The 15,335-nt window shown below is 40.1% G+C and overlaps 1 protein-coding gene and 1 long non-coding RNA gene across 6 annotated transcripts; one reads left to right on the top strand and one right to left on the bottom strand.

Annotated features, from left to right (window-relative positions):
• Positions 1 to 3,489: 3,489 nt before the first annotated feature.
• On the top strand, positions 3,490 to 5,686 carry LOC148765573 (uncharacterized). 5 transcript variants are annotated; one of them, XR_016029095.1, is made up of 5 exons: positions 3,490 to 3,708; positions 3,948 to 4,132; positions 4,359 to 4,450; positions 4,884 to 4,962; positions 5,406 to 5,686. It is a non-coding gene; the product is annotated as an uncharacterized LOC148765573 (long non-coding RNA). The 5 variants fall into 5 exon arrangements; XR_016029097.1 differs by having other exon boundaries at positions 3,490 to 3,702; XR_016029098.1 differs by having other exon boundaries at positions 3,491 to 3,702; positions 4,036 to 4,132.
• Positions 5,687 to 6,247: 561 nt separating this feature from the next.
• LOC148765574 (uncharacterized) lies at positions 6,248 to 7,554 on the bottom strand. The gene is made up of 3 exons (XM_088811790.1): positions 7,453 to 7,554; positions 6,945 to 7,400; positions 6,248 to 6,325 (listed from the first exon to the last, which is right to left on the bottom strand). The coding sequence occupies exons 1-3, from the start codon at positions 7,552 to 7,554 to the stop codon at positions 6,248 to 6,250; spliced, it is 636 nt and encodes a 211-aa protein (XP_088667916.1).
• Between the last annotated feature and the right edge of the window lie 7,781 nt (positions 7,555 to 15,335).

A 15,335-nucleotide genomic window follows, 5' to 3' on the forward strand; every position in this document is an offset into this window, starting at 1 on the left:
GGTGAGACTAAAGCCCGGATAACAATAAATAAATAATACAGTTTAAAGCAACTTGATCTTGATTAGTAAATGCATTTTCAAATATTAATGAACAAACAAGACTGCTGGATGATCCGTTGCGACCAAGGTCACTGGTCTCGCTTAGGTTGTTTCAGTAACACGTCATTGATCCTCAGGCCGTTAGTTAGAGCAGCGGTCGATGTAAGAGATGCCTTCAATATGCTTAAAACCTACAACATAAGTGCAAAAGTGAATCTCAATATGTACGAAAACCATACGATGTTCTGGTAAGGAGGACAGCTTTCTTCACTGAGAGGCAAAATCGGGTTTCCAGAAATATAGCCATGGAGTAGCTTGGGCTTCACTAATCTGTTTTTCATATCTTGAGTGACAAGGTATCTGTCACCATTAATATTAGCTACACTCTTGTGACTCCTCCAATGGGGATAGCTAGCAAACTACAAAGAAAGTCGATGAAATCTTCCTCTGATTGAGCAAACAATAACTTACTGGTTGATTTTTGCACCATCACTTTCAGAATCATCTTCTTTGAGTTAGCTTTCTCCATCTTATCAAACGGGATAACCGGTGGTTTAGCTTCTGATTTTGCGCCTAATTCGACTTTTCTTTTATTGAGTATGACGTCGGATAGTGGAGTAGGGGATAATAAGAAATTTGAATAAGTACTTCGAGTTTGAATTAATTATGACTGACCTCATTAAATCCAAAAGTCACATTGATTGGCTCTCCCACATCGGTCTCCGTAATTTCAAGATTACGTAGAGTTTGAATGAATCCGGTGGTATTAGGAAATATCTTATGATCATCGGAGATTATGAAAGAGGCTTTCTTTTGTGTAAAAACTCCATCATTATTTGCAGCTTGAGTATCCTTCCAACCTGCAACTCTTGTCATTGTTTTTCCACAAAAGCATGTAGCAGAACCAAAGTAGTTGCTTGTACACAAGACTTTTGTAATCGTTGGAGTCAAATTTGAGTGATAACAAGTGAATCGGTCGATGGGCTGAGTGTCGCTAACATCGAGTTTTAGTTTAAGACATTCATTACGGAACGAATCGAACTCATAGGATCGAGCAGCGCTTCCTTACAACCCTTTGTCCAGAAATGGACACTATCGAGATTTGCTAAACCGTTATATAAAGTGGTTAAGCTTCCAATACTGATGACACGTTCTTCTTCTTTTCCAAAGTGCTTCTTCAGGACCCTCACAATCCTTCCCAACGGCAACGTCAAGAAGCTAATCAAGACGTCTGTAAAGTCGCTATCGGCTTCCGCAAATAGAACTTTTGTTTTCTGATTATTCATTGTAACTTTTAAAGAGAACTTTACATTTTTGGCACTAGACGACATTGTGACTATGAAAATGGCAGGAAATGACTGCAGCTTCTCTTTCTTTTTATAAGGCCAAAAAGTAAACCAAAGGGACATTGTAAGCGAAGCGTTTCAGTTTGTTTGTTGAAATTTGATTCATGGTACATTGTACATGCATCAAGTAAAAAGAACTGAACCACTCTTTATTCATGTATAGAGATATAATTGAGAAAAAAAATTGAATAATTTTTATTTTTTACTATATGCGTAAACTACATATAGCCTCCTGTATTAAGGGAAATTCGCAACAAATCCCGTTATGCTAATTTTATTGCATAAAAGCCCACTCTCTTCTAGTTTTCTTTGCATAAACTCTATTTTCTTTTAATAATTAACACCATTATTATAGGAGAGGATTTAATACGAGCTTTTTTTATACTAACTTAACACAACAAAAATCACTATTATTGTGTAATAGAGTAATATTAATATGTTGACCGTTCAACAAAGACAAACATAATAAAAATCAAAAGAAGTAATATTGATAACAAAAATCACTATTATTGTGTAATAGAGTAATATTAATATGTTGACCGTTCAACAAAGGCAAACATAATAAAAATCAAAAGAAGTAATATTGATGTGGTCAAACACAATAATGTTATTATGTTTACAGTAATATTACAATAGTAGACAGTAATATTATTACGTTAATCGGTCAACAATAGTAGACAGTAATAAAAATGCCTCGTTTGGTTGTCAAGATAAGATTAATAATCTAACGAAACTCACTTATATTATTGAACTTTGGAATATCCAATAAAAAACATGCCTAAAAAACAAGATAATCATGATAATATAATATTTGCAGGTCGACGCGACAAGTTATTAGGGATGTCAAACATCAAATTAATTATTTAGTTAATAACAACTAATCTCCCCAAACAAGAGGCCTAAGATTACTAATTAAACAATTGTGCGAACCGCCTTATGAGTGCTCTTGCATGCTTAGGTTGTTTCTTTAACATGCTATCGATCTTAAGGCCATCGGTTAGAGCAGAAGTTGATGTAAGAGATGCCTTCAGTATGCTTAATGCCTGTGCCCAAAACGAACCTCGTAATGTATATATATACATGAATAAATGAAGCATGAGATATATTATAAATCAAATTATATTAGTTACTTACCTCTTGCAATCCAACGTGCACCTCCATTTCTTTGACATCAGATAAAGGGATCTCCATTTTCGTAAGTATAGTTAGGGTTGAGGTCATACACATAGGAGTTACAGTTAAATCATCGGTCACCATATACGTTTTTGTTCCTTTCACAAAATTTTCTCGGCCTCGAGAGAACATCTTTGCACGAAACCATCCAGAATCTTTTCCGATTGAATATGAAAGCCATTCTTTTTTCTGGTTGATATCCCGATGGTGATATAGAACAACTTGTTCACTAAGAGGAAGAATCGTACCTTCGGAAACATAACCGTTAGGTAGATTGGGTTTCAGTAGCCTATTTTTTATACGTGGACTCACCCAATACTTGTCATCGATAAAATTCACTATGCTTTTATACAAATTGTCTATACTCTTAAGACAAGTGTTACTTCCCAAGAGACACTCAACTTCTCCTAGTGGGATGGCAAGAAAAGAAAAAAGGAAATCTACGAAATCATCATCGGCTTGAGCAAACAATAAATTATTGTTCGATTTTTTAACCACCAACACTACAAAAAAAAGTATCTTTTGTGACAGTTTCTTGTGACGAAAGAATAAATTGTCACATAGTAGTAAGATATTGGGACAAAATTTTAAGTCGTCATGTAAATTGATATTTTATGTGACAACATTATAATACGTCCCATAAAATTGATTTGAGGTGACAAAAGTAAATATTCGTCATGAAAGTTAATGCGGTCATTTATTGGCAATTTATGCACTGTGTACTGCGACAAGTTTTAGTTATGTTATGACAAAGTAATTTCGTTACATGGATTTTTGGTGACAAAATAAAATTTTCGTCATCAAATTAATTTTATTAAAAAATATATTTTTTCTAATAATATTGGTATTCCCTCTAAAGATTCCCTCCATTTTTTTAGTTGTACGTATTTCGTTTGTGTGACAATATTATTGTCCCTTAAAATACAATACTACGCCGTTTTGGATGTTAGGATTTTAAAATACCTTTTAACTCTCCACACCGTCTTTTCTTCACCCTAATTCCGATTCACTTTTCACCCCTTTCGCGGCGCCCTCAGTTCTCCCGTCGCCATCGACTTCTCCGAGGACCACCATTCTACATCTCTCGTCGCATTCCCTAACAATTTCTCAATTTTGCTGCTCATGGAAGCCCGACGCTTCATCGGTGACGGTGACTAACCTTTCATCTATTTTTTTTTCTTAATCTGCATTTGGTTTTTGATGTTAATAGAGTGCTAAGTTCTTCACCTTTCACCGATGAAGCCCGACGCTTCATCGGTGTATTTTATTTGCGATTTCATTTTAATCTTCGTTCAAATTCTGTTTCGTAATTTATTATTTTTTTAAGGTGACTCTTTTTGGGGATTTTGTTTGAAAGTTGTGTAAATAATTTCTATTTTCCTCATTTAGGTTGTCTAAATAATTTCTACGGGAACTCGGGAAGTGTAATCAATATTTTCAATAATATCTTTTTTTCTGTTCTTACCTAACTCTGAAGTCTGAAGGCAAAAGGGCGTTACACCGAGATGTTGAGTTGATTTATTCGGTTCTCGATGTTGCCAGGAAAGAAGCTGAGAACTGCGATTGCTTGCAAGGTATTTGATGTTGATAATTGTTATTTTTTCATTCTTTTTACCTTGTTCATTTTTTCAATGCATACATTCTGTTCGATTAAATGCTTGAGTTGTTTATTTCGTGTGTTTTAGATTATTATTATTATTCCCTTTCTCATAAAATATTGTTGTTATGACAACGTCCTGAGGTGTTCTTTTTGTTAGAACTCTGATGCTAATTTATAATGCCACTTTGTCTGTTCATCAGCTGGTCGAAAAATGAAGATGAGTGTATAGTTCTTGTCAACGAAGCTCTTTACGACATTTGTTTCGGCACATTGAAACTCACCGCTCCCAGTTGTAAGTTATTACCTCTAATTTACGAGTATTCGGGGTTATTGCATCCTTTTTATACTGTCACAATGCCTCAGATTTATTTAAGTTTTTCAGTTGTAAATGATATGGGATGTTGTTGCCAATCAGTCATCATTTTACAAAATTAATTTATGTTATAGTAAATGAATATACGTTTATTAAGTAGACTGGAATATATTCATATATATATTACACTTTCCATAGCAGCTTTGTAAATTTCTAATTCTGATTGCAAGAGTTCTCTGGAACTATCTAGCATTTACAGTTAATAGTTATGTTGTCAATTGAGATTTTTCTTTGACAGTTAGTTTATATGTAATTGTTTTTCTGCATTTATATGGATAATACAGTTTTGCTTGTTGAAATTATTTTTATCCTGATTGTCTTGATGGTAAAAATTCTCATTGGATTTATGAAGGTTCCAGGTACGTGTATTATCCCTATTGAGCATGGCAAATCATCAAGGAATACTTTCTAAGCACTCCTCGAGTCTGATGGTAAGATTGCTTTATCTTCTCTAAATGATTGACCTTGTATAACATTCTACTATTATTTGTTAAGTTAATACCCTTACAGTCGTAGGAGATTTTTATAAGGTATTACACATTAAAAGGCAAACTGATGACACCTCGAAGCCCAAGTTTTTGAACAATTCGTTCAAAATTCACTTAAGTCTTAACTTTCTGGAATAACAAAAACGAAAAATCTAACTGCTCCAAATGCTACAAGAGGTAAACTGTAAATGTTTCATTGTTGTAAGATTGTAATTTTCATATGATGTTGTATTTGTCATCTTGATCAATATTGTTTTACTGTAAGTGCTACCATTTCCAGTGCCGTAAATTTTTAACTTTAAGAACTGAAATACTACATAATTTCCCTTATGTTATTTTCTCATTCACTGTGTTCCATTTTATAGATGAAGTTTTTATTTGTGCAGATTGATAGAAGGTACAAACATTATACGAAGCAGTGGCGGAAAATGGAGCTGTGTATTTTCCAATAATTCACAGGCAAGAGATGAAATTTTGAGTTAAATTAAGATCACAAAGAAAGCCAAAGGGGAGAGGAATATATTACTTCACATGCACAAGGAGACTCCAAGATTAAGGATTTTTTGATAAACACTAAAGATTAGGCATTCTAGTTTAACTTGAATGTTTTAGTTAACTCAAGTGTTTCTATATATTGCAATACAACTAATTTTAGTTTTGAGAGCAATCTTTAGTTCAATGATATTTTTAATATTCATGTTCATTAGTTTCGTGATCCATATGGCTGAGTAATTAATTTTTGGAGCAGCAAAAAAAATATACATTTTAAACCATTAAAAACAGGACTTTATGGGACGAAAAAATTGTCTCAAAAGATTTATAACTCAAGTGACGAAACAATTCGACACAGTAAGTAAGTCAAAAGAATACTTTGTGGTGACGAATAGTTTGTAGTGACAAAATTAATGTGTTTATGCGACGCAATGTTCGTCACGGAAAAGTAGCTATCTGTGACAAAATTTATTTCGTCGCAGTCTCTAGGGACGAAATTATAATTTTGTCGCTTAATACCTTTCGCGACGGGGCCTACGCGACGACCCCTGTGACGATATTTTTTGTCACGTAATATTTTATGTGATGAAATTTTAGCTTGTGGTGACAATTTTTTTCGTCACTTAAAATACTTTTTTTTGTAGTGCAACCTCAAATTCATCTTCTTGGTCGCGTCTAATTTCTTCTTCTCTTGAAGGGAAACTCCGGCCTCATATTTCAGTCCGGCAAAATCATCTTAAACCTTTGTTTTACTGAGTATGAGGTCGGTTAGCGGAGTACGCGACATTAACGAGCCCTTGAGCAAATCCATAACCTAATGCAGACAATGATTATTAAAATTCACAAAACTGAAATAGTTATATGGGAGAAAATTGTAATTTAGATCCTCCATGTTGGCCAATTCAGGGATTTAGTCCTCTTGGTTATCCTATTTCAAGTTCACATGCAATAACTTTGCAGGTTTTCCTATTTTGGTCCTACTTTGCTAGAACTTTTATCCAATTTAGGAACTTATAACTTTTAAAAGTCCGTATGAGCAAAATCAGGAAAAGGAAATTCGATGTTACACCTGGTTATTTATACGGGATGGATTTGAACCGTGGATCTACATATAATCACACATACCCATGTGTATGTGTGCTTAGTGGGCAATTATTTAATTAAATCTACTGTCCAAATCCACCCGATGTAAATAACAGGTGTAACATCCAACTCCCAGCAAAATCCATCAAATGCCACATCATGAAATGCAAAATCTGCAATTTTATTGCATGTGAAACGGAAATATAATATAACTCAAAGGACTAAATCCCTAAATAGACCAACATAGATGACCAAAATTACAAAAAAAAAAATTCTAATTATATATACAATATACACATTCAACAAAAAATCCAAAAGTTTTAAAAGAATCAAGAAACAAATTATATTACCTCGTTGAATCCAAAAGTCACATTCCTTAGCTCGGCACCATCGGTGTTGGTAATCGATACAGCCACATTAGGCACCATTCTCAGATCATTAGAGATCAAGAAAGAATTTGTCTTAACGGTGAAAACTCCACCGCAGCCATCATCAGCAGTTTCAGATTCCTCTAAACAAACTTCTTTGTTCATCGGTTTCCCACAAGGGCAAGTTAAGGTAGTACCTCTTTGCATTGGTACCTCACAATTCCAGTCCGAGCAAGAAAAGTACTTAACGGTCAAAGGATCACCGATATCGAGTTTAAGCTTTCGACGTTCAGCTTCTAACGAGCTTACGGGATCGAGAATCATCCCCTTGCGGGATTCATTCCGTAAGTTGATGCTGTCGAGATTCGATAATCCATCGTACAAAGTTGTTAAGCTTCCGATATCGACAGGTGTCCCCTTAGCATCTCCGTAGTGATTCTTCAGAACTCGCACAATCGTTCCCAATGGCAAAGTTAAAAAAACTCAATACAACTTCTGCGAAATCGCCGTCGACTTCAGCGAATAGTACTTTGGTTTTCTGTTTGTTTATCATAACTTTTAGATTGAACTCAACTCCATTAGCAAGAAACATGATGCTGTACGAATGGAATAAATCACAGGTTGGCTATTGACTTCTTTGAAGAAAAATGATGCTGCTAAAATTTAGCTCACCTAGGGTGATGTAGAAAATGAGCTGGGAGAGCAAAGCGGATCAGTAGCTTGATAACTTGATGATCCTGAGGTCCCTGCGAAAAGAGCACACGTGAACTAAGTCGGGGGTTGATCCGGCGGAAACCCCTCCGACGCTCAAGTCAGATGTACGGATCGTAGAGATAGCTGAGAGAATAATATTCGAGATTGATTGTGAATAATCAGAACGTACCCCAATAAATGAGTAAAACATCTATTTATATATCGTTGAATGGGTTGGGCTTACTTTGTTGGGCCCAAGCCTAATTTTGAAGGAGCTTGGGCTTTCGTGTAATGGGCCTAATTAGTAGATAAAATTGAGGGCCCATTGGGCCGGCCCATTGGGCCGGCCCATTTAGGTATATCATTAAGCCCCCCAACTCTCGATTCGAGATGGGGACTTGTATAGAGGGATCCGGGACGTGTCGAGAGTTAATTGCGTCGTGGTTTGAATTGTTTTCGTTGGCGGTGAATTGATTCCTTCATTTAAATAAGGGATAATTATATTTATTTGGCAGCGAGGTATAATATATCAGGGCCAGATAAATAAAATCCTTCTGCGGTGGAAAGAATTAATCTTCAACTCTCGCGTAATAAATATGGGTATGTATTTTTAATTTTAAGTCTTCTTCTGTGCTCTTGCTTCTCCAAAAAATATTTTTGTGGTAGAGTAGAAATTTTTGTTTCTTGATTTCTTGCTTGGAGGAAAATATTTATCATGTCGAATCCGGGTAAGTCGAAATCTTTACGAATTAAACTTCGAGATCCGGTTGAAGGGGGGGAGAAAACTTTTGGTTCCGTGGGCATGGAACGCGAGAAGTTTGTAACATCGGGTGCAAAAGTCGGATCTGCAGTAGTAGGTTCACGGACTATGGGGAAGGGGTCCAAAAGTAGGTGGCTCGGAGACCGGAGTCGGCTCGAGCCGTGTAATTGGGCGTCCAAAACAGAGTGGGGGCGCGCGTTTTAATGCAGAGATGGAGCCGAGCCAAGCCGTGGAGCTGGCGGCTTGCACTCGGACCGAGGAGGGGAGGGAGAGAGAAAGCAGGCCACGTGGGCCTGCTGCTGTCGGTGCGTCCTACGTGGTGGAACGCGCGCGCGGGATAGGGCCGTGTCCCGACGCGCGCGTGGTGGCAGGTGGATTGGGCAGAGATGACGCGCGCGCGCTGCCCAATGAAAGGGCGTGTGCGCGCGCATCGATGGAGGGTGGGAGTGCAGGTGACGCGCGCGCGCTGCCCACTGAGGGCGCGCGTGTGCGCGCGTCGCTGGGGTGTGTGATGGCGCGTGAGCGCGCGTGTGTGGCTGGGAAAGAGGCACGTGGCCTTGCCGCACTGGAGGACGCGTGCGCGTGTGAAGAAGGCCTTTTTGGGGTTCCGCGCGCGCGTGAGGGCGCGTTAGAGGGTGTTTTTGAGCCCGGTTCGGGCGAATTTGATGGGCGAATTTCCGAGGGTGCTGATGCGCTTGGTGTTTTAAACGGAGGAAATTTTGATCGGCGAGAAATTATTGAATCTTGGAGTGACGATGTACAAAATAGTGATAATGTTCTCGAGCGAGTAGATGGGGTTGTGGCTAGCAGGCGTTATTCTCGGCGCCAAATAGTGGATTTTGGGAGCGATAGTGACGATTCTAATCAAGCCCCGTTGGCGAGTGATCATGCGGGGCCCAGTAGTGAAGTTGAGCTGACGGATGAAGAGGAGGTGGAGGATGATATTCCGCCAGGTGATATTGAGATTGATAAGAGGATGCAAAAGAAAAAAAAGCCAATTAATTTGGACTTAGTTGATTTTGATAGTGTGTTGACGGAAGAGCATCTGCACTCTATTCGTCGTTTATCTGGAGCGCCAAGTAATGTTGAGTTGTTGTTGCCTCAGAAGGGTGACCGTTTGTATTCGCCACCCGATGGATTTCATACGGTGTTTTTGGGTTACTTGATGTGTACATCTCAGATTACACCGCATCCGACCTTGTTGAAGGTTTGCGAGGAATTCAAGATAGGGTACAGTCAGTTAACGCCGACTGCAGTTCTTACGTTCGAGGCGTTTCACCATAGGGTGTCTTTAGTGGGTTTGCCTATGACCGTGAGTTTGTTCAAGGCGTTATTTACGTTACATCGGCCCAATATGACGCCTTTCTTTTGTTTTCATCCTCGCGTTCCTTACCAATTCGTGAAGAGTGTGAAGTTATCTTTGGGGAAATGGAAGACCCATTTTTTTTATGTGAGGGCTCCCACTTTTGACGTTCCTGTTGTTTGGAATCCTACGTGCGCGAGTTTCACGATAACTACGAATATGGCGAAAATGATTGAAGAGTCGGGATTGTGTGATGTGGAATTTGACCCGAGGGTTTTGATTCCAAAGGCGAAGGGTCAGCGCCGTATATCCTTTTGTTGCCTTGACTTGTGTTTTTTTTTTTTTTTTTTTTTTTTTTTTGTAGTTCTTTGGTAGTGTATCCCTCATGTCTCTTATGTTTTTGTTATCTTTTGTAGATGGGGGTATCACCTTTGCGGGGCACTTCAAGCTAAGGCGAATAAGACGTCGAAGAAGGCATCGAAGAAGGTGCCTTCTACGTTGGGAGGTTCTTCAAGTGGTTTGCTTCGTGAGGAGGTCCATGTAGAAATTCCTCGAGTAGTCGCAGATGACCGCAACAGTGCTGGTGAAGTGGAGGGACGTCCACCGACGAGGGTTCGTGGCAAGGGAAAGAGGGTGGATACCGAGTATGTGGTTGTGCCTAAGCGTCCACGGGTAGACCCAGAGGAGACTTATGCTTTCCATGGTGGAGGAGGGAAACAGCTGTTTACTTATGGCGTAAACCGCGATGGTAAGGAATCGTACTGGGATGTGTCGGACTATGATTTGCCGATGTTGAGTACCGAGGGTTTCGTTCGGGAGTATGATCGTGTTCGGATGTCTGGTAAGGGTCCTTCTCACATGCTAGAGTTAGCTGGTGGGGACATATGTCGGGTGAGTATTTGTCTACTTAAAACAAGATTTTTTTTTTTTTTTTTTTTTTTTTTGACTTACGAAAAATATTGTTACTATTTATTTGTTTTGTTAGTTGGTAGCGACTTGGAGATATCTCATGGAGCACGGTAGGAGTGTGGACGTTGGGAAGGAAGAGGAGCGGGCTCGAAGTCAAGCGCGTGAAGATGAACTTCTAAGCCAGTTGGAGGTAGCGCGGTCCGATCTTGCTCTACGATCGGAAGAGCTTGCTCGGCGGACAGATGAGCTTGCTGAGAGGACAGAGGAGCTCGAGGTTATTCGAGGTGATGCGAAGGCGTATAAGGATGATGTTCATAAGTTGAACGAATGCTACGACCAGCTCAAAGAGAAATACGAAGCTGAGAAGGTGACGGGGAAGAGGTTCCTCGCGACATCAGGTGGTGTGGCTTATAAGAAGTCCATCGTGGAGGAAACCAAGGCTAGCTTCCGAGGTAGTGATGAGTGTGCTGCTATGATTGAGGAGCATGCATTGGCTGTGGTTTATAAGCCATTAGTGCGTGCTTGTCGCAAATATCTGCGCGATGCGGGTGGGATCAGCGATGAAGTGATTCGTGGGATGGAAGTTGGCATATCCGATGAAGAGGAGGATGCGGTAGATGTTAATGGGACGGGCACAACGCTCGTGAATGACATGGTTGCGGACGACTCCACTGTGGGTACGTCGTCCGCTCGCGGTAGGGGAGCTTAGACTTAGTTGCTAGGATAGTTATCCTTCTCCTGTGAATCCTTTCAGGGGTGTGGAGACGGGATTAAACCGGGCATTATCTATGCCCAGCTGCTTAAACGCGTGGAGGTACATGATGTCAGCTGAGCTCCCACCGTCCACTAATATCTTCTTGACCAAGAAGTTGGCCACCGTTGTTGTTACTACCAATGCATCGACATGGTCTTCATCTGGACCTTCAAGGTCGGAGGAGTTGAAGACTATGCTGTGATCAGGTCTTCGTATTTGATATATGTGTGCGGACGGAGCGGCATGTTAGTGATTCATGCGTGCTGATCGAGCAAGAGTGCGTCTTGCATTTTGTGAATCGCCCCCCGCCGGTCCTCCGGAGATAAAGAAGATGATTCCTCGGGTAGGCTGATTATCGTTGTTATCTACGTCACGTCGATGACCTCCATCCTCTCGCCTTTGTTGTTGATCTCGATTGTTATCTCGGCGTGGAGGATCATCACGGCGTTTATTTCGCGGCTTATTAATGTATTCGCCTTAATGGCCCTGTTTGATAAGCCTCTAGGGGTGACAATTTGTAAGTAACTTTCATATAGGAGGGGTATGATGGGTGGTGACCCCAACTGATCTGAAGTAAAGGTGGATGTATACCTTAAGCGTAGAACCGTTTGAGGTTCCCTATATTCCATGTTCTGGGTATAGGGTGTCCATCAATGTTCTCGAGGCGATATGCTCCAGTGTTGACCACTTTTGTGATTTTATATGGTCCTTCCCACTTTGGGTCGAGCTTGCCAATGGGGTGGGAGGCTTCAGCTTTCCGGAGGTATTTTTCGGCTCGATTCAGTAACTCCTCTAAGTTGCCTGGGGGTCTTCCGGCGATAGATTCTTTGAATCTACCAGGTTTCAAGTTCTGCTGCATAATCCCGGAGAGCATGTTTTGCCCCACACTGGGGACTTCGTGGACAGCCTCTACGAAACGCTTAATGTAGTTGCGGAGCGTTTCGTTATCTCTCTGTACTACAGAGAAAAGATGAGCTGGGGTCTTGGCATATTGTTTGTTGATGGCGAATTGATTGGTGAACCGGGTCGACAACCGAGCGAAGGTGTCAATCGACCCTATGGGTAGGGAGTTGAACCAATTCATTGCCCTCTTGGAGAGGGTGGTGCGGAACATTTTTCACATCGCAGCATCGGTTGGGCCATACAAGTCTGCCATGGCACTGAATTTCTCTATATGTTCCTGTGGGTCGGTGGTCCCTTCAAATTGTGGTAACCCCGAGATCTTTACTCCTTGAGGTAATACCTCGTTGAGAATGTCTATGGTGAAGGGACTACGTCTTGTTGGGGGAGGCATTCTTTCACCCATCTGATTATTTGGTTGGGAGAACAGGTTTTGGCGAGACATTCTGTTGTTTACCTCGCCTTCTCCCTCATTAAAGAGAGGGACTCTCGGTGGTGACGCATTCCCCCGTGGGGGTGAGCGCGGACGTTGCTGTCTGGGCTGTGCTCCTCTGTGGTTGGTAGATAGCTGCACTCGGGACCGTGGATCCGAGGTAGAGGAGGAGACACTTATTTGATTCTGGATTGGCGGTGGGGCCATGGGTGGCGCTACAGGGGAGCTGGTGCTGGTATCGCATTGGGAGCGTTTGCTCCCATCGTGGCGATGTATTGAGTTACAGCCTCCATGGCAGCGCGAGTTGAGGCTTCTGCTATCATGCGTTGGAGCGCGTCCTCGGTTATTTGAACCGTTCGAGGAGCGGGGAGTGGTGGATCGGCGAGTGGTGGGTCCCGAGGAGGGATCACCTGAACCTCGCGAGGTGGATCTGCCACACGTGGAGGAGGTGGCTCCGTGGCACGTGGGGGGAGTTGCTCCGCGGTACGTGGATGTGGTGGTATTAGGGGTGGGCATTCGGGTCGGGTCGGGTTATTCGGGTTTTTTTCAAAAAAAATATTACCCGAACCCGACCCGAGATAACCGGGTACCCGGCAACCGGGTACCCGGTTATTTCGGGTCGGGTTCGAGTCGGGTTCGGGTTTTCCTGTTTTTTTTTTTTTTTTTTTTTTTTTTCATTTTTGAAAAATAAATAGTAAAATTTACTTAAGATATATATATATATATATATATATATATATATATATATATATATATATATATATATATATATATATATATATATATATATATATATAGACATACAGACATACAGACATATATGTATATATATACAGACATACGTATATATATATATATATATACAGACATACATATATATATATATACAGAGATACAGACTATACATATATATAGACATATACATACATATACTGCATTACACATACATATAAACATACATATACTGATATATATATATACATATATATATATAAAAAAAAAAAAAAAAAAAAAAAAAAAAAAAAAATTCAACCGGGTACCCGATCGGGTAACCCGGTAGGATTTCTAATACCCGGACCCGACCCGGTTTGGGAGCACCGGGTACCCGAACCCGGAAAAAACCCGGTTTCATAAAAAATTACCCGATCCGGTCGGGTAATACCCGACCGGGTCGGGTTATACCCGAATAACCCGACCCGAATGCCCACCCCTAGGTGGTATGCCAGATCCTCCACGGACTGGGAGGTTATTAGCCGTGTCATTTTCTCTCCGAGCTGACGCCTCAGGAGGATCTTGTTGGCTACGTGATCTGGTTTGCATCGTTCCCACAGACGGCGCCAAAATGATGATGCTAAAATTTAGCTCACCTAGGGTGATGTAGAAAATGAGCTGAGAGAGCAAAGCGGATCAGTAGCTTGATAACTTGATGATCCTGAGGTCCCTGCGAAAAGAGCGCACGTGAACTAAGCCGGGGGTTGATCCGGCGGAAACCCCTCCGACGCTCAAGTCAGATGTACGGATGTAGAGATAGTTGAGAGAATAATATTCGAGATTGATTGTGAATAATCAGAACGTACCCCAATAAATGAGTAAAACATCTATTTATATATCGTTGAATGGGTTGGGCTTACTTTGTTGGGCCCAAGCCTAATTTTGAAGGAGCTTGGGCTTTCGTGTAATGGGCCTAATTAGTAGATAAAATTGAGGGCCCATTGGGCCGGCCCATTTAGGTATATCAAAAACAAATCGGCTTTGTAACGATCTTGGTGAGAGGCTTCCTAGTGGTTTGAATTCTTAAATTATATTTGTTGTGTGATTGATTGTAATTGACGTAATTGGTTAGGAATTAACTTTTATTTTACTAGGATTCTTATAAGTTATTTACATAAAATAGGATTTCGTATCTTTATTCCTAAAATAAAACAAATTGATCCCATCCCACATTGATTTATTAGTAAAAACTAAAAAGCTCGCATAATCAATATCTGAGGGCACCTAATCACTATTTTATTTAATTGCTTTCAAGTATTGAATTATGGGTAGATTCCACTTCCCCCTTCTACTTTAATTGGCTCAGTATCACTTTACCCCTTCTACTCTTAATTGCATCGATTTGTCCCCAGCACTTGAAAATTTGTATCAATGTGGCCTTTACTGTTAGTTGACAGACATTTGGACTTAACACCGCTTGGTCTAAACTCCGAAATTACAAAAACGCGACCCCTCCCAATTTAAATTAGTATTAAACAACAAAAAAAAAAAACAAAACAAAAAGTATTAATAAAAAAATCAAAACAACGAGAAAGCATAGTATATGGCAGCCATAATTTGTTTTTTATTTAAAAAAAAATTAATAATTTTTTTAATAATTATTTAAACTGAGAGGGGTGGTTTATTTATTTATTTATTTTTTGTAATTTTCAGACTTAGATTAAATAGTGTTAAAGTCAAAAGTCTGGAAATTAACCGCAAGAGTCATATATTGAGACAATTTTTCCAGTACATGGGGGCAAATCGATGCAATCGAGAGTAGATGGGATAAAGTGATATCGAGCCAAACTACAATGGAGAAAAGTGGAATTCACCCTTGAATTAATTATTAAGACGCGATATCATCTGAC

Source organism: Erythranthe guttata, chromosome 13 (assembly GCF_056151865.1).
Source record: "Erythranthe guttata isolate IM_541 chromosome 13, IM_541, whole genome shotgun sequence".
Taxonomy (NCBI): domain Eukaryota; kingdom Viridiplantae; phylum Streptophyta; class Magnoliopsida; order Lamiales; family Phrymaceae; genus Erythranthe; species Erythranthe guttata.

Coding starts and splice junctions, on each gene's coding strand:
- LOC148765574 (XM_088811790.1), bottom strand. CDS start 7,554: ATGTTTCTTGCTAATGGAGTTGAGTTCAATCTAAAAGTTATGATAAAC. Junction 7,401..7,452: donor ACGGCGATTTCGCAGAAGTT/GTATTGAGTTTT, acceptor CGAGTTCTGAAG/AATCACTACGGAGATGCTAA. Junction 6,326..6,944: donor TGACTTTTGGATTCAACGAG/GTAATATAATTT, acceptor TGTCTGCATTAG/GTTATGGATTTGCTCAAGGG.